This window comes from Callorhinus ursinus, unplaced genomic scaffold (genome assembly GCF_003265705.2).
Source record: "Callorhinus ursinus isolate GAN/ISIS: 27379988/994484 unplaced genomic scaffold, GSC_fseal_2.0 scaffold74, whole genome shotgun sequence".
NCBI classification, from domain to species: Eukaryota; Metazoa; Chordata; class Mammalia; order Carnivora; family Otariidae; genus Callorhinus; species Callorhinus ursinus.
Window position 1 is genome coordinate 3,693,552 of NW_027397136.1, and position 18,303 is coordinate 3,711,854.

Consider the following 18,303-nt stretch of genomic DNA (forward strand, 5'->3'; position numbering starts at 1 on the left):
TGTTCTCCACCATTTACTCTCTCATGCTTGCATCCCTACTGTGGGTGTGGGTGCTGTGTCTGTAGGCAAATGTGTTCACAGTACGGCCTGCAAATCCATGCCGTTCCCTGAACTGTATCTTATTGGTTCAGGAGAAGCTAAGTACTAAGCTATGAAGTAGAGGGCAAACATTCAGAACTTTTTATAGCACTTTGACCTTTTCAGGATAACCAAGCATGTGATTGTTTTTCTAGCAATTCACTTTTATTGCATTTCACAAAAGTGTCAGCCCACAGCCCATCGGGTAAAAACCCAAAGTGGTCCTTCACTACAGAGAGTTTGAGCACCACTGCCTTGAGGGATCCTACTCTCTGCGTGAGTTTGAGTTACAACTCGCCTTACTTGCGTGAGCCTGCTGCTTTTCTGTAAAATGGCATAATAAGGCCATCTCTAGATATTGTTAGGAAGTTTGCAGATGTTTTATGTAAGGTGAGCCAAGAACAGTAGCTATCCGCCCCTGGAATATAAGCTTGAGACCAGGGCATGTGCCCTACTCATCTTTGTGGTCCACGTGCCTGGCATTTAATAAGTAACAGTTGAGTGAATAAAGGAACGGGCACGTGGGTGGGAGAGATGTTCAATTTCCTGGCTCAGGGCTCTGAAGGAAGGGGCAAATGGAGGGTGGAGATGAGATTTCCACGGGAGGGGGGGCGTGCGTATCCTGCTGGCCCCCAGCTGTCTACATTCTTAGTTGCAAGGACAGTTCTGGCTGGGGCTCCGGCTGGGGGACTCTGAACTCCAGCACCTGTTTGTTTCTCTGCTTTCATTCTCCTGTTCTCTTTCTGCGCCAGCTAGGCTTCCTTGTCTCGCCCTTTTACCCCGGTCCCTCTCCTGCCTTTTACCTGTATTGCTTATGCTAGGGGTCTTCTTTCTCCCCCACCCAGACCCTCCCTTGCCTTTCCTCATTTTCTCCTTGCTCTCTCTCCTTGACATCAACCCCATGAGATGATGCTGTTTCCCTAACTTCGTGTCCTCCCTGGATGATTTCTGCTCAGTCCGCATTCGACCTGTACTGTCTTTTACTTAACACTGCATTTTCTTTTCGATTCTCTTGCTTTTCAAGCCCCAGCTTCGTCTTAAGCAGGATTAGTGGTGAAAGCATGGGCTCGATGTGTTGTGTTGTCCCTAATCCTGAACATAAATTTGTAACAATTAAAAATAAAATGTGCATCCCCACACCGCATCTGGAGGAGCAGGTGCAGCACCAATGTCACCCTGGAGGGCGCTGGGATGATGTGGGAAATTACCCGGCACCCTGCTGCCCTGTAATCGCTGCGCCCGCCCCCTTCCCACCGATCTTCCCAGGACTGCCCAGGGCTCCGCAGCCAGGGCTCACTCACATGTTGAACAGGTTGAGGCCGATGCGGTAGAGCCGTTTGCGCAGAGTGTCGGTGGACAGCGTGGGCGACTTGCAGCTGGCCGGGTTCTCGCAGTGGTAACGCGGCAGGCTCAGGATCATGGCCTGCAGGGCCTCCTTGGAGGCTGAGGCCGACACTTCCGAGCCCGACTTGGCCGACTTGGTGGACGTGCTGCTGCTGCTCAGCTGCTCTGAGTTGTCGCCGGACTCGGCCTCGGCGCCTTTCCCCACCTCCCCGGTCTCCTCTTCCGCCGCCGCTGCCGCGGCCCCCTCCGCCCCCTCCGCCCCCTCCGCCCCCTCCGCCACCGCCGCGGCGGCCCCAGGTGGGTGGGCGCTCAGGGCCCCGCTGGCTCCGGCCTCTGCGCCCGTGTTCTCGGCGGGCGCGTCCCTGTGGGTCGGGCTTGCGGCCGCCGGGGCCTCCTGCCCGGGGGCCTGGCTCTGCTCGGCTTTGCCCGCTGCGGGCTCGGCGGGGGCCTGGGTGGTCTGCGCGCCCAGACAGTTGGCCACCGACAGAGCCGTGGCAGAGGAGACGGAGATGTTCTGGTTGGCGATCTGCACGGTGACGTCCCGGAAAGCCATCATGAGGGTGCTGCTGTGGCCCTGGGGCAGGCCGGCGGCCTCGGCGGCCGCTTCCCCAGGCGCAGGGCGGGCACTGTCGAGCTCCCGCATCCCGGCCTCCAGGCCCCGTGGCCCCGCGCCCGCGTGCAGGGCCTGGTGGAGCTGGTAAGCGCCGCTCTCCTGCAGGGAGCACATGGTCTTGAGGCTCCAGGTGCTGAGGGCATCGTCGATGGACTTGGCCAGGGACTGCACCTGCTCGGTGAAGGAGTCCTCCAGCTCGGTGAGCGTGCCCGCGAAGGTGGGCGGCAGGGAGGGCGAGCGCACCAGCGGCAGCCCCACGAGGCCGTAGCCCTCCATGAGCGCCTTCTCGGCCGCCAGGCTCTCGGCCGTGGGCGCCCGGACTTTGCGCAAGGAGATCCGCCGCGGCAGGCGGCTCTCCAGGAGCGAGTTGCGGATCTTCTCGAAGTTCTTGCTGAGCTGGTACTGGCGGAAGGCGGTTTGGATGGTGCAAGCGGCGCGCCGGGACACGAGGTGGCCCCCGTACTTGTGTTCTAGCATTTCAATCTGCGACAAGAACAGGGAGGAGGAAGAACGCAGTGAGACCTGGGGCGGGGGTCAGGCTAAGCTTTGGCAGGGCCCAGGAATGCACAACCGGGGGGGGGGGGGGGTACTGAGGGGCCAAACTCTGAAACTCTAGCATGTCACGGCCTGAGATACCAGATCCTTGTCAAGACTCCTAGAGGTGTAGGATGTAGGACTGGCTTCGGAGGGGAAGGGGTCAGGGTGTTGCATTTGGTGATCAGACACTGCTGCTGCGGTGGTTATTTTTAAACGTTCATCTCAGAGAGCTATATGGAAGTACTTACGGGTGAAATACCCAGTATCTAGAATTTGTATTAAAATACTCCATCAAAAAAAAAAAAAAAAGTGGAACTGTAGATGAAACAATATTAACAAAAATTGTTGGAACTGGGTGGCGGTTATCTGGAAGTTTACTACACTATTCTTTCTACTTGTGTGTACATTTAAAATAATAACAAATTATTACTTTATTGATTCTTAAAAAAATAAATAAATAAAATAATAACAAATTAAAAATTAAACAGAAGTGCTACCAAAAAAATTACTGCTACTCCTGTTCACCTTTCTTCCTCATCACTGCATTGTGGAAATTCCTGACCCTGGGATCATCATGAGGGTTGGGATTGGGGTTTGATCAACAATGTGTTCCTGGTACCCAGCCCAAGGGCTGGCACATAGTAGATGCTCAATAAATGTGAATTTAGGGGCGCCTGGGTGGCTCAGTTGTTAAGCGTCTGCCTTCGGCTCAGCTCATGATCCCAGGGTCCTGGGATGGAGCCCCACATCAGGCTCCCTGCTTCTCCCTCTCTCACTCCCCCTGTTTGTGTTTCCTCTCTCGCTGTGTCTCTCTCTGTCAAATAAATAAATAAAATCTTTAAAAAAAATGTGAATTTAATAAAAAGATGGATGGAGGACAGAGGAGTGGGTGGACGGGTGTTTCAAGAGTGGGAATCCCTCCAGGCTACCATGCTCCATAATTTGGGCCACGTTTGTCCTCAACAATGGGAGCTGTACAATCAGGGCAGGGCTTGGTGGGGCTGCTGGGGGCGTGCTACCTCATGTAGGCAGTGTGAACCCAGGAAAACTTGTGACAGGGGGCCGGTGCGTCTTCAAGGCCCTTAGTCACCTCCTCCCAGCTCTGTCCTGCTGTGGTTGTTTCTCCCCCTCACGTGGCGATGCTCTCACTCTTTCTCCTTTATCAAAACCTCATAGGAAAGGACCAGAGAGACTTTCCCCCTGAGATGGGAGTGACCAATAACGTTTACCCACGTTGGCTCACTGGCCATGGCAGCTGGAGTGCCTGCCTCTCATAAGCTCAGTGATCCCCTCAGTTTCCTCCCTGTGGGTGCCCCCCACCCCCGGACTAGCAGAGGCACCCTTCTAGCCCAGGAAACCTCACAGACACAACCCCAACACCCAGGGACGATCCCGGGTAAAACGGAATAACCTCAATCCTATCTTCAGCTCTTCCATCTTGCCATTCAGGGTCCTTCCCATCCCCAAACCTAGTGGCCTTATGCTGTCTGTCTTCCCCAGTCTGGCTGTCCTCTCTGAAGATAGCTGGAAAACTTAATCTTATCAAGGTTTGAGTGGCCAATAAGGCGTCCTGTACCATACCAAGTGTATCAGTTATCTACCACTGCATAACAAATTACCACAAACTTAGCCACTTAAAACAACATCCACTTATGTTCTCATAGCTCTGTAGGTCAGTTTGGGCACTGCTCCACTGGCTTCTCCGCTTGGGATCTCACCTGGAGGAAACCAAGGTGTCAGCTGACACCGCAATCTCACACAAGGCTCAGGGTCCTCCTTCAAGCTCATTGTTGTTGGAAGAGTTCAGTTTCTTGAGATTCTAAGGCTGAGGCCCTCAGTTACAGCTGCCTGCCCTTCTCTGCCACGTGGTAGCTCAGCCCTTTGAGCCCAACAGGACTCTGAGGCTTCACCTTCTTTTAAAGGGTTTACCTGATTAGGTCAAGCAACCCAGGGTGATTTTCCTTTGGATTCACTCAAGGCCAACTGAGTGGTAACCTAATCACAGGAGTGATACCCTGTTATGCCCTCTAGTCCCATGGCACTTCCCATGGAAGGGGATTATACAGGATGTGCACACCAAGGGGCCGGAATCTCGGGCCATCAGAATTCTGCCTCCCATACCTATGGGATTTTATCATGTACCCAGGATCTCCAGAGAAACACAGATATTTCTGATACCTCGGGCATTTTGTTGTTGCTTTCGCAGAAATCAGGTCAGAGGGGAGAGACCACTGTAGTTCAGCTCAGTGTCCCCACAGAACTCTGGCAGGTTCCCTGAGGTCTGGAATGGGGATTGGCCTTGACTAGGCAGGAGAGCCCTCCAAGAGGAAGTGTACGGAGTAAGGGGAGCTGACCACCTAACTGCCTCCTTCTGTCAATTTCTGTCTCCCTCTGACCCCTCCTTGAGTACCAGGAGAAATGGACACCAAGCAGAAATTCACATTTCTTTCTTACCTGGCGGGAAACCTGGGGCCCAAGAGCATTCTCTTCAGGTTATGAGATGCTATTGGCAACAGAGGGAAGGTATGAAATCACATTGCCTGAAATGTTTCCAGAATGGGAAAGATGTCCACCCCCCTGGCACGGTATCGCCCTACCTGGAGGCAGAAGGCTGGCTGAGCTAAGCCTAGGAGACTTCTACAAGCAGTGTCCCAATATCACCCAAGCAGAGAAGAAAACTGTATTTTAAATATCTTGAATCTGTTCCAGCAAGTCCTCCACTAGATTGTAAGCCCCATGAAGGCAGGGACTTTGCCATGTTTACTCCTTTATCCCCAATGCTTAGAGAGTGCCTGGCACACAGTAGGCCTCCAATGAATATTTATTGAATACACTAAAGAATTAATTGCGAAGTTATCTTTGCGACTCTCAAAAACCTCCCTAACCTAACCCATAACTTTCTTCTCCTGGAACTCATGCATTTCGCTTGCATTTCCAAACTCTACTGTGTCACTGGCCCCTTTCCACCTCCCTACAGACCCTCCCAGATCTCCTCAGGCTAAAACATAACTCCTCTCGACTTCCGGCTCTGGAGCACTAACCCAATCTCTTTCTTTCTATTTTCCACCAGACCTCTTGGAAGACTAGTCTGCACCCTCTGCCTCCTTCCATGAAAAAAAAATGCCGAATTGCTGACCCAGCCCTGTATGCCCTGACTCCCCAGGCTCTGCCTCCTGCTCACACCAGTCTTCTAAAATGACTCTCAGGAAGGTCACCAGAGACCTTTGATCATGAAACCTGCTGGTCCATCCTCCACCCTCCTTCTCCCTCCTTTCCACAGCTCTTGGTATTTTTATCACCTTGAAACTCTGTCCTCAGCTCTCATGACCCAGTCTATCTTGGTTTGCCTGCTTCCATACAGCTCTTTAATCCTATATTCTGACCACAAAACCCCTAAGCATGCCAGTTACAAGTCCCATGTGGACCATCTTCCGCTCTGCAGACACATTTGAATTACTTTCCTATGCACTTCCGGGCATTCTGCTGCTTCTGTGTTGGACGTCATTACAGTAGCCTCTGGTAACTGATAGTTAACAGCTAATCAAGAGGGAAGCTACAGTTGTCCTGTAGGCTAGTGTCTTCTCGCCTCTTGAGTGAGAACCTTGTCCCCTATCATAACTTCACTCTACTTTAATGGACTGATGAACAAGCCTCAGGAGAGATACTCAGGTCCAGACCTGCTTCTTCCCTGCTGGTTGACCTTGGGCAAGTCTCCTAATATCTCTGACTCTCGGCTTTCTTATCTGTTAAATGAAACTAATCCTGCCTCACTCTGTAGCTTGTTATGAGAATCGAATGGTTTCATATGGCGCTTGGCACATAGCAGATATACAGTAAGTGGTAGTTATTGGATGATGACAGTGATAATTATGTGAATGACTCTCAAGTTTCCACTCCTAGGCTTGATCCTAGGCTTGTGTTTCCAACAGCCCATGGATCCCCTCTGTTCACCTCTACAAAGCCACTGTCTTTCCCCACCTCCCTAAACCAGCTCTCGATGATTTCTTTATTTGCCCCCAGAGATGTGGCTGCTATACTCTCCAGGCTGGGAAACTTGCATTTTTCCATGGATTCTCCTTCACCCCAGCCTCTGCATTTGTCGGCCTCAAAGCCTTTATTCCATGCACCCCCACCCCTATTACCTTTTGCATCATCCTGACCAGACCGTTGCCATGTGGGGCTGTCTTTGGCTTCCCACTTGGACCACTCTGGCAGCCTCCCCACTCCCTCCCTGCTTTCTCACACTTACCATCCACCCTACATTACCCCGATCAAGGCTCTTGAAGAGCAGATGTGAACACAGGCCTTCCGTTGCTTGAGAGCATCGCCCAAAATAAGTATAAATGTTTCCTGCTGGCCTTCCCACCCTGAGCAATCTGGCCTCAGCCTCCCTCCCATCTTCTACTACTACGCCAAGCCTGTGTATACACTGGCTCGACTCCTGCTCTTCCCCCAGCCCACACAGGCTTTCCCGCCCTGAGCATTTGCTCAGCCTTGTCCCTCAGCCTGCGATGTTTTCCTTTCTTCAAGCCCTGCCTCAAATGTGCTTCCTCTGTGAAGCCTTCTCAGTCCCCCGACCAGACAGGGAGCTCCCGGTTTCAGGTGCCCATGAAGAATGCTGTTTCTTACTTCTCTTTGACACTCAATTCTCTCCGCTAATCTTTGTGATACTTAACTAATCCGTCCTTCCTTCTCTCCACCCCACCAACCCTGACGCCAGCAAGGCATACGTTATCTGAGGCCTCTGATCCCTGCCCAGCATCTAGCACAGAGCCTGGCAAAGAACAACGCCTCAGTCTGGTGTTTGAATTCAGTTGTTGGATCTTCTCCATTTGTTCCAGTGCATTTAACACAACCATCTCCCATTTATTCCAGCCTTGCGCCTACTGCAACCCCAGCCTGCACTGTCCCCTACTGTTTCTTTCCCATCCTTTGCAGCCCACCCTCAATGCTTTCTGTATTCCCATGGACTATACCTTACAGGCAGGATGATATTATTTCTCTCCATTCCTGGTGCCCAGCGTCGAGCCAGAGCCATGGCTGGGGCTTAATCAGTGTTTGCACACATGAACTAAACTGGAGCTCTGTCTTATGTCCCAGGAGAAATAAAGATCTAGGCTCTCTTCTGGATCTGGGCTTGGAGTCAAATGCTGCATCCTCCCCTTACCCCCCACTACCCCTGCCCCCCAACCAGGGCTCAGGAACTTGGCAGTGTCCCAGGTCAGCTCTGTCTACCTGGCCAGGCCTTCCCTACCACCCTAACCCTCTTCTTTTCTTAACCAGGGCCAGATCAGAGAGCTAAGAGAGATGGATATGAGGGTGGGGGTTGGCCCCAGGGAGGGAGGGGTCTCTGGGCCCACCAGCCTAAGAGCAGCTCAGCTCACGTCTCTCTAAACCCCATGAATCATGGGTAATTGTAGCCTCGCCTCCTCCCAAGAGAGCAATCTCTCAGCTTCTGCCAGAAGAAGCGATGGAGGGGGGCTCGGGGGGCTCTGTGTGTCTAATGAGCCTCTCAGTGTTAATTAGAACATGCTCCCTCTTTTCACGTTGCTGCAGCAGTTGAGCCTGAGGAGGGCCGTAGAGAGATGGCTGCTAAGTCGGTGGGGTTGAGAGGGAGAGCAACTAGCTGGGGGGCTGCAGTGCTGAGGAATGAGGGAGCCAGCCTGGGGTGGGGGGTGGCTTTCACATGTGAGCAAGGATTTCCTCTGATCCAAGATTTCCCAGCTGAGAATGTTAAAGCATTACATGGAATGAGCCTGCAGAACTTGGCAAAGGAAGGCTTACGTGAGGCTTAGGAGCAGACAGTCTGGGGCTGGGGGCGGTGGAGGGGGCGCGGTAAGAGGAGCTCAGAGATGTTAAGGGTGGCCCCCGGGGGAAGCTGGCCTGCATTGGGCAGGCTGTGACTCCTGCGTCTTCCCTGTGTGCCCACCTCCCTGCCCGCTGTCCAAACTACAGAAAGTGCTCGAGGCCTGCCTAGGAGCAGGGCTGCTCTTGGGAACCTCTCCTGACTCCAGCCAACCAGCTAGGGGTGGGAGCCACTAATGACTCTGCTACTCCTAGGTCACAGAGACTGTCTCAGGTGGAGATGCTGCTGTGGGGAGCCTGCTTTGAACCCCAGGTTGGGTTTCTTGCTGTCTCCAGTGCTCCCACAGAGCCCCGTGCACCACTTCCTTGGAACCTACCTCTTCACTGCAATGAGGAGACTGGAAGACTTTGGGTAAAATCAAGGACTGTGGAGTCCCGGTCTTGGCTGTACCAGGGATGCACACCTAGGGATGTGTCCTTGGGTGAGTGACTTGATATGGCTAAGGCTCAGTCCCCTCACTCCTAAAATGGGGATAGCAGTAGTCCCTAGCTCACCGGGATAGCATGCAGATCTGGGGAGGTAATGCATAGGAAACGCTTAGCACCTTGTCTGGCACAGAGTTAGGGCTGTTAGTGCTAGCTAGTACCAGTTACACGTCAGCGCCCATGACTGTTAGTGCTAGCTAGTACCGGTTACTCCTCAGCGCCCACCACCTGAGGCCTGGGACTGTATCTTTTGTAATGTGGTGGCCCAGGCCTTACACATAGCAGCTGTGCAATATTGTTCCCTGAATTGGATGCAAGTGGACAGAAGGACTATCCCTGATGAGCGTTGCCTTCACCATCATCTTCTGTAGGCTGGCCCTCTGGTGCCATCCAGTGCCATGGTGGGACTCTCCCTTTAGGATGAGGAAGGAGCCTTAGATACTCTGGTACAACCCCTCGTTTCACCAATGAGGAAACTGAGGCCAGAGAGTTGGAAACATAACCACCACTTCTCCCCTTGAGAGGTATCCCCAAGTGAGGCTAGCCCCTCAGGCTTGGGTGGGGGAGATCGGTTGTAGAAGGGGCTGCTGTCCAAAAAGAGAACATGACTTCCACCCAGGATCTGATGTGGGGGGTGGGGCAAGGCCTGGATGCTACTGACCACAGCGTGTGGCCCCCTGGCTTGGACGGCACAGAGAGCCATGACATTTGGACATCTCACATGAGCTCCAACGGGCTGCTCATCAGTGGTGGCACAGAACAGGATACGAACTCCCTCGAGAGCCTGGATGAATTTGGAAATCACTCGGGTGCCCTATGTATACTTGCCACATGACTTTCTTAAAGGACCCCCCGAAGGGACCTGCATGCTCTTTGTCCCCCTAGGTTGTAGCCCCAAGGGCCACTGTGAGGTGAAGTGACAGAGCTGAGGGCAGAGGAAACGGAGGACAGAAGAAGCTGGACCAGAGGCCCTCCCCACTGTGTGAGTATGGGGAGAGGCCGTGGGGGCTGGGTAACAGGGACGCCCAGGGGCAGACTCATTCATTTATTTGTTGGTTCATTTGTTTGTTCTTTCACTCATGTGTTCCTCCAGTATGGAGCATGTTCTAGGCTCCAGGGACTGTGCCGGGTGCAGGGAAGCAAAGGTGGGCAAGAGCAGCATATCATCTAACACATAACTCTAACAAGTGCTCACTCCTCACACAGACTATGAAGGTGTTCTGTGCACAATCTGCTCAACTCCATGACGGTCCTGAGAAGGACATAGTCCTTGCCCTTATGAGTGGGACAGCTCTCAGGTGCCATAGAGTCATTGGTGGGGCACTCCGTGAAAGCACACACCCAGGCTCGGGGATACTGAGCTGAGATGTGGAGTGTGAGCAGAGATCTCCCAGGTGAAGTGTGATGGAGGGACAGGTGGGGAGTATTCCCAGCAGAGAAATAAAATCTGTCAAGGCCCAGAGGCAAACGATAGCACAGAGATCTGGAGCAAGGTAAATGGGAATGGCTGGAACCCCACATGGGAGCGGGGCAGCAGATGGGGTTATGTCTGGTGGTAGAAGAACCTGGAGAAGTCTTTGTCTTACACACAGTGAGGAGCCATGCAAGGCTTTCAGACAGCAAAATACCATGATCAGATGCGTTCTCTTTCAAGAGGACTCAGTGGCAAGGTGGAGATCAGGTTGGAAGAAGCACAACTCCAAGTAGGAGAACATGTGGGGGTTCCCTAGGAGCTCAGGCAAGATGATGGTGGCCTATCCTGGGGTGGGGGCAGTGGGGTTGGCAGGAGAAGGTGGGGATTTGGGAAATAGTTAAAAAGTAGCATCAGTGGGGTTTGGAGATGGAGCAGATGTGGAGGAGAGGGCGAGAAGCCATAGAAATCGCCTGGGATTCTGGACTGGCTGATGGAGCAAGAAGTCTGGCAGGTTGGTGGACTAGGGAGATAATGATCATCCAAGATCCTTCCAGTCCAAGTGCTACAGGATTTGTGCAACTGGTGGAACTGACAGAGTCAGAATACTAAATCCTAGATCTCCAAGAAACCTAAAGCCGAGTCAGGTCCTTGCCCCAGGCTTCATGCACTTTTCCCTCTTCAGCTCACTTACTATTTTCCCCTTTTCATCCTCGAGCATCTTCTTCATGCCAGGCACTGTGCCAGGCCCTGGGGTTATAATGATGAATAATAAGTTATGTGCCCTGACTTCAAGGAGGAATCCAGTCAATAGGGGCTGAGGATATAGGGCTGAAGGGCTCTGATTGGGAAAGGCTGGGTGCTAGGTGATCACGGAGAAGGGGCATCCCGCACCACCTTGGAAGAGCAGGGAAAGCTGCCAGGAGGAGGAAGGAGAACCACAATTCTGTCCCAAAGTAAGAGAAGGAGTAATTGAGGTCAAGTGCCGAGTGAGGAGGGGAGCAGGAACGTTAGCGGTAGGGCAGAGGGAAGAGCATGTACAAAGCCCTAAAGAGATAGGAGGCAAAGGAGGCCCAGAGAAGTTAAGCACCTTGCTCGAGGTCACACAGTTCATTTGCAGAAGAGACAGGGATTGAGCTCAGTCTCTTATACATGGTGTGCCATATTTTTAATCATTTTTCTCTAGCCCCTCACTTTTTACCCTCTTCCTCCTGCCCCCAGCCTATGCTTGGCCCAGAGAGATACTGGAGCCAGGGGAGGTGGGCTGTTCCCTGGAGCTGGTTTCCTCACATTTCCCACCCAACTCCTGCTGGCCCAAACTGCAGACCCATCTATCAGAATGACGTCCACTATAAAAAGGTTCATGATACCAATCAAAACCCTGTACAACTCTCCATATGCCACCATCACTCAGAATTAAACTAATTCTCCTGCCGGAGCTGAAGCACAGGTTTCCCTCCCTCCTTAAGTTGAACTGCACTCTCTTTGGGGTGTAAGTAGGGACCATTTTTCTCTTCTTGTTACCTCACCCTCTTGTTGTTTTGCACATCATAGTTATTCAAAAATTATTCATTCAGTGAGCTCTTGCTATATCCAAAACACCCTGCTAGATGCTGGGGGAATGGTACAAAGATGGATAAGAGATGGTCTCTGTCCTCAAGGAGCATAGTCATGTGGAATTGAGAAGACTTCTTCTCTGGGCCAACTGACCACCCACATCACACTGTAGTGTTCCAGATGGACTCTCTGCCAGTCCCTGCCTGGGCATTCCCGGTAACACAAACTCACTACCTCACAAGCAGGGCATTCTATATTTTTAACAGCTCTAATTGTTGATTGAGCTAAAAGCTTCCTTTCCTGTAGCTTTCATACGTTAGTACCACTATTTTTGCCTGGAATGATAGAAAATATATCTAATTCCTTTTTTACATGTCAGCTCTTCCATATTTAAAACTTGTTTTCGTGTCTACAGTTTCTCCATATGACTCCAGCCAATCCTTTTTTCCTTCTTAGGAGAACCTTGGAATCCTCGGCATTCTTGCTTGCCTCTTAAATGAAGCCCCAAGAATCAAGGACAGGCTCCAGCGGGCCCTGACCAGGAACCAGTGTGGGACTCTAGCCGGCTGCTCCCTTATCCGGGGGGTTTTATCTACCCTTCTATGAAGGCTGCTGGACTCACTTTGGCAGCTGCTTTGCTGGTTATTGACTCCTCTTGAGCTTACAATCAACTGGAGCCCTAAGGTCTTTCTCCCAGGGCCAAGCCTGCCCATCTTATACTAATGCTGTGGGCTTTTCAAAGCTAAGAGAACTTTAGATGTTTTTCCCTATTTCATTTACACTTTTTCATTTAAATCTTTATGTCCGGATAAGATTTTTACAAAGTCTTGGATTCTATCACCAAGGTATTGGCTGTCCCCTTTCAGCTTTTTGTCATCAGAAATTAGTGCCTTGTCAGAAATGGTTGAACAGAACAGGACCAAGGACAGCGCACCACTCAACTCCCCAGGAATTGGCACTGATGGGAAAAAAATCAACGTTTTTTTGAGAATTCTGTTTGAAAGCAACCCACTTGACTGTACTGTCATCTAATCTACTTCCTATCTTGTCCACATATAGATCATGGGAGATTTTGTTAAATACTTTACTGACAGCTAGATATTCCACCTACAGCTGGCCTTGATGCTGAAGGAAAGCCCTGAGTTTGGTATGGGCTGACTCAGACTTAGTGATCTTTCTATTAGCTTTCCTTCCCAAGACTCACTTTCCCAGTTGAGTTAAAGAATGGTTCTTTAGAACCTATACACTGTAAAGCTAGAAGGGACCTTGGAGATGATTCAAGGTCTAATTCCCAATTTTGCTGATGAAGAAACCAGTGCCCAGAGTGCTTAACTGGCATTCCCAAAGTCACAGAGTTAACTAAAAGCAAGACCAAGGATGGATCCTATGTCTATGGCTCCAAGTTCAATGCTCTTTCTTAGCAATATCCAGTCATGATGTCTTTCTCTAAGCATATGCACATGAATACACACACACACACACACACACACAGAGGATTTGTTCTCCAATAGGGAGCTTTGGTTAATCTTGGGAATCCTCAAACTCCTTGGAGGACACCACTGTCTCTGCACCTCATTTGAACCTATGTGTGCCTACACATGGGGCTTGCCCCTTGTGTGGGCACGTAAGTGAGGCCATCTCTTCTGAGCAGCAGGTGGAGGTAGGGGCTTCCCTAGAGAACAGTGGGCCACCTGCCTCAAGGTCTGGGGGGTGCAATTTAGGCTTCCTGCACATGGCGAGAGGAACAGAACCCTAAACACACTGCCTCGGGGACTGGCATTGCAAAGGTGTGACCCCTGCCATGGAGAGGCTGGTTCCTGACAAACTGGGCAACACGGAAGGGCAGAAGACAGCTCCGTTTGGGAGAACTAGTGGCAAAAGAAATGTGCCTGCAGCAGAGGTGGGCCCAAGTGCAGAGATCCCTGGATAGCCCCCGAAGGCAGGGCCCCTTCACCACCCTCCCCGCCCCCCTTGGAGGCCCTGGGTACCTGTTTATTCTTTAGGTCAAGGGAGAGCTCGTAATCGGAGGCGTTAGGGGCGTGGGAGCAGAGCGCCGTCGCCAGGGCAGGCTGCTGCCGGCCGGGGGAGGCCACGTGGTGGGAGCCAGCCCTCGGGGAGGCACCCCCCGCCCCCGGCCGCTCCTCCTCCTCCTGCAGCTCCTGGGCTTGAGCCTTCGGGGCATGGGCACTGGGTCTGCCGGCTGCCACCGCCGCCGCTGCCACCACGGAGTCCTCCATGCCCCCACCGGCCTGGGCGCAGGAGCCATCGCTGTGAACAAAAGGCAACGGTGCTCGGTTGGGGGAGAGCGGGACAGGGTGCATGTGGGTGCGGGGGTGAGGAGAGAGACTGGGCGCTCTGGCCTGGCCTTTGGGGCAATGATGGGCCTTTCTAGCAGTGGGGGCTTGTGGGGGTGCCCCTTGCCATCGCCTCTAGGGGAAAGCTTCAGGCAAGGAGGAGAACCTGCATTTGAGGAGGGTATCCCAGGCAGAGGGAAGAAGCAGTATGGCAGAGTGGGGAAGAGTAGAATGCCTGGGTTGGAATCTGGTCTCTGACTTATTAGCTGTGCGAACCTGAACAGGTTACCTCATTGTACCTCTGTTTCCCCATCTATAAAATGGGCACAATAATAGTACCTACCTCATAGGAACGTTGGAAGGCTTGAGTTAGTTAAAGTTCTTAAAACAGTGCCTGGCTCATGGTCCCTGCTATATACAAGTGTTAACAATCATCGTTATCAGTCATCTAGCTCCCTGACCAGTGGCTTAGGCAGCTGGAAAGAAGCTGATTTACACTGAACCAGCTCCACCTTTACACTGCCCCAGAGACTGTGGGGCAAGGAGTGATCCTTGCAGGCTTGGCCTGGGCATAAAGCCCCTCCAGGCTGGGTGGACGCCAGCTCTTTGGGGCTGGGGCTGGGGCTGTGAAGAGGAGGGTGCTAGCCCTGCAGGGTCTAGGGAAGCATCTGTTTTTGGCTCCTGGCCCCTCCTGGCCCCTCCTGCCCTTCCATGAAGCCACCAGCAGGCTGAGTCGTTGCGGCTATCCACCTCCCTACTCTAAGAAAATACCTGCTGTCTGGAGCCCCCACACCCAGCCTGTCCTGGAGAATTAGTACACTCAGGTTTCTCCCCTCCCTGGCCAGTCTCCAAGTTCTGCCGCTCTCTCAAGGCCAAGTGTGAAGCCACCTGTCCATGAAGCCTTTCCAAGTGACTCCAGCTGTAACTGCTTCATCTGCAAGCACACTAGGAGCTGTGCTTAGAGAGTCCCTTCCTATTTCACAGGAGGAGAAGCATTGTGGCTACAGCATGGGCTCATATCCAAGCTCTACCACGATGTTTAGTTGCTTTTTCTCTGAGCCCCTCTCTGGTTTTCTCTTCTGTATAGTGGAGGTACGAGTATCTATTTTATGAGGTTATAGTGAGGAGGAAAGGAGTCAGTATGTGTAAGCTGTTTAGCACACTGCCTGGCACAGAGTAAATGCTCAGTAAGTGTTAATTCTTATTTTCCCCATCTATCCTGCCCTAGAGGCCAGGGCCTATATTCTGTTTTATCCCTGCTCCCCACTTAATGCTGGGCAAATGGTGAGTGCTCAGTTAATACTTGATGATGGATGAATTGCAGGGAGCGCAAGGGCCATAGGGATGGCCCCTCCAGCAGACAGAGATAGAAGATCAGGACTGGAAGGGACCCTGAAGTCATCTACTCCAGCCCTCCAATCTCCCTTTTTTACAGATAAGGAGCAGGGGCTCAGGAGGTGGGGTGGCCCTGGTCAGAGAGCCAGACAACCCTAGGGCTTTCTTCTTCTAAGGCTTTGCCTCCATGTAAGGTGCCCCAAATCATGCCAGAGAAGAGACCTCTTCCTGTGGCTTCCACTCAACTTTGGAGCCCCTGGTACAAGAATAACCATGGATGGGTGAAGAATTCTTTAACTCCATCTCCATCTCTCCTCCCAGCACTCCTCAGCCTCATTGCCTCCGTAAAGGAGAGCTCTTTGGCTGACCCTAGCAACAAGGAGCCTCAAATTCCCTAAGGAAACCCTCCTTATGCATATTTGTTTGCTCCATCATTTCTTGTATGGCCATTAATCAAGTCGTATAGTTGAATGAGCTCTAGACAACCTGATATGTCTTTTTCACCGATATCACCAAGAAGTTCTTTTTAAGACCTGACTTCAACTTTTGTCATAGGACTTACCTATTTTTTCCGCAGGGCCACAGAAATAGCCCTTCCCTTTCCTATCACAACCTGCCTCCAGGGGGCACCATTCAGTCTCATCCATCTCTTAGACAGACTGTCCTTGGTACTAATGCCCAAGTTTCTTCACCCCAAAAGGTTTTCCAGACCCTTTAGAGAACTGGTGGCTACTTGGGGCTACAAACACCTTTCAAAATAGCCCTTTGCTTTCTTTTATTGCTGTCGTGTGCTTGAGAAGAAGTTCTGGGGAGTCGATGCACCTGAATAGCAGTACTCAACTGATGGTAATAGATGCAGGTAGATAAATACCCCGGCTTCCTTGTCCCTTGAGGAATAATCCAAGGCACCTTCCACACCATCTCCCAAAGATGCCCAGCAGTCAAAGCAGTGACCTGATAATGAACATGTATTGGCTTCCTTCTCTTCATCACCCACTCCTACGTTGGCACTTCTTGGAGTCCCCTTGTCCCAAATAAACTACTTGTGTGAAACCAAACAAATTTTAAAAATAGCCTTCTTTGTGATCCACCCCTCTGGATATAGACAGACTCCAAGGCCTTCTCCTGAACTCATTCATAGGACCTGGGAATTAGGAGACCCCTTACTGTCATCTCCAGCACACACATACACATGCATGCCTGCGTGTACACACACACACACACACACACACACACACACACACAGTCATACAATGCTTCTAACTAGCTCTGTGGCCTTGGGTAATTCGTTCTTCCTTCTGGGTCAGTTTCCTTACTTGCTATATGATGGGGGCTTACTTACCCCTAAGCTTAGAATTCTGGGAGCTTGGATTCCAGTGCCAAGGCCAGTCCACCAAAGCCCACCAGCCCCAAGGTTCCAGACTCTCTGGCTGGTAGAACCAACTCTGGTTTTGCCCACCTCTACGCAAAGGGACTGAGAGACTGTGGCCCTCCCGAGTAAATGATGAAAAGTATTAGAAAGGGGACGTTGTCCTTGCCTTCCCTCCTTAGACTGCTTCACAGACCTGTGTGGTACAAGGTGGCTATTGGAGACCCAGAGCTGCTGTCATCAATGTGGCAAAGTTTAAAGTTATATAGTAGAGGGTAAAGAACATGGGCTTTGGTGTCAGGAAGTCCTGGGTTGGAATCTTGGTTCTGTTACTTACTATGTGACTTTGGACAAGTTACCTAACCTCTTTGTGGCTCTATTTCCACAAAATGGGCATCTTAATAACTCCTTTGCAAGGTTGCTGTGAGGAATAAATATAGCTTGCAAAGAACTTAGTACTGTGCCTGGCACAGAGTGGTCCTTGATAAGTGGTGACAGCAGTCATGGCTGTATTCTGAGCTGGAGACCTACAGCATGGAGTCCCAAAGGAATCCCCAGAAAAACGGCATGGAGAATTCCTATGTGGTAGGGCTTCTCAACATTTAGCCTACCTCAACCTTCACAAAACCGAAACAGTAGGGTTTTTCCATCATATCTCATGGTCTTTCCCAGACCTCCAGACTGACTCTTACGATCTTTAGGGAGAGAAGTGAAGGTGAATTGGCTTCCTGAGGCTTCCTCCCACCCTTGTTCTCCAGCCACTGGAGCAACAACACAGTGAAGGGCTTTGGTCTTGGGGGTCACCACATCATGGGATCCATGACCTCTGAGGAATCCATACATATTTACCACCTACAGGCAGGCCCTTTGGCTGTACCAGCCACAATATGAGGCATGCCCTAGGCAGACATTTGCCCAGTGATCCTTGTGTGGATTTGTCTTTTAGTCACTTTGTCAGGGAGCAATGGAGGCCTGAGTACTTAAAACCTCTATGTGATGGGCTGAGCATCAAAAGACTGTTCCCAGCCTCTGTTTCCCTCTTTGTACCCCGTCTATAAAAAGGGTCCAAGGAAAGAGATTAGAATATTCACCCTAGCTGTCATAGCTTGGAAGGACCATCTACTTCAACTTAAAGAACATCTACTTCAATCCTGGTCTCATATGGAACTGGAAGCCCATTGCTCCAGTGCCCAGAACATCACTCTTCTCAAGACACAGGCTGTGACCCTTAAGTGTCCAGAGTTGGCTGGGCTGACCTTACATCATGAAGCTGCTGTCCCTTGTGGGTCAGATTTCAGGCAGCCTGGTACTTGGACAGGAATCGTGTGAATGGGATTCACTCTGTGACCTGCATAGCTTCTTGTAAGGAGAAGGGAAGGAGAGAAGGGCGAGGGATCCCGGTGATCTTAGCTGTCTTGGGTTCATTATTCAGCTGTGGGAGCAGATTCCTTGAATGGCAGCCCACTAGCCTGGA

At 51.5% G+C, this 18,303-nt stretch overlaps 1 protein-coding gene across 8 annotated transcripts in view; it reads right to left on the reverse strand.

Moving 5' to 3' along the window:
• IQSEC3 (IQ motif and Sec7 domain ArfGEF 3) overlaps positions 1-18,303 on the reverse strand; it is a 111,215-nt gene that overhangs the window by 43,744 nt on the left and 49,168 nt on the right. For all 8 annotated transcript variants that reach the window (XR_012376479.1, XR_012376477.1, XR_012376478.1 and 5 more), the window contains exons 3-4: positions 13,820-14,099; positions 1,380-2,518 (exon numbers count right to left, since the gene is read on the reverse strand). Coding sequence is in view for 5 of the 8 variants with exons in the window: in XM_025851970.2 (XP_025707755.2) it covers positions 1,380-2,518; positions 13,820-14,099 (1,419 nt within the window). In the remaining 3 variants the exon portion in view is untranslated. The remainder of the gene's footprint in view (positions 1-1,379; positions 2,519-13,819; positions 14,100-18,303) is intronic.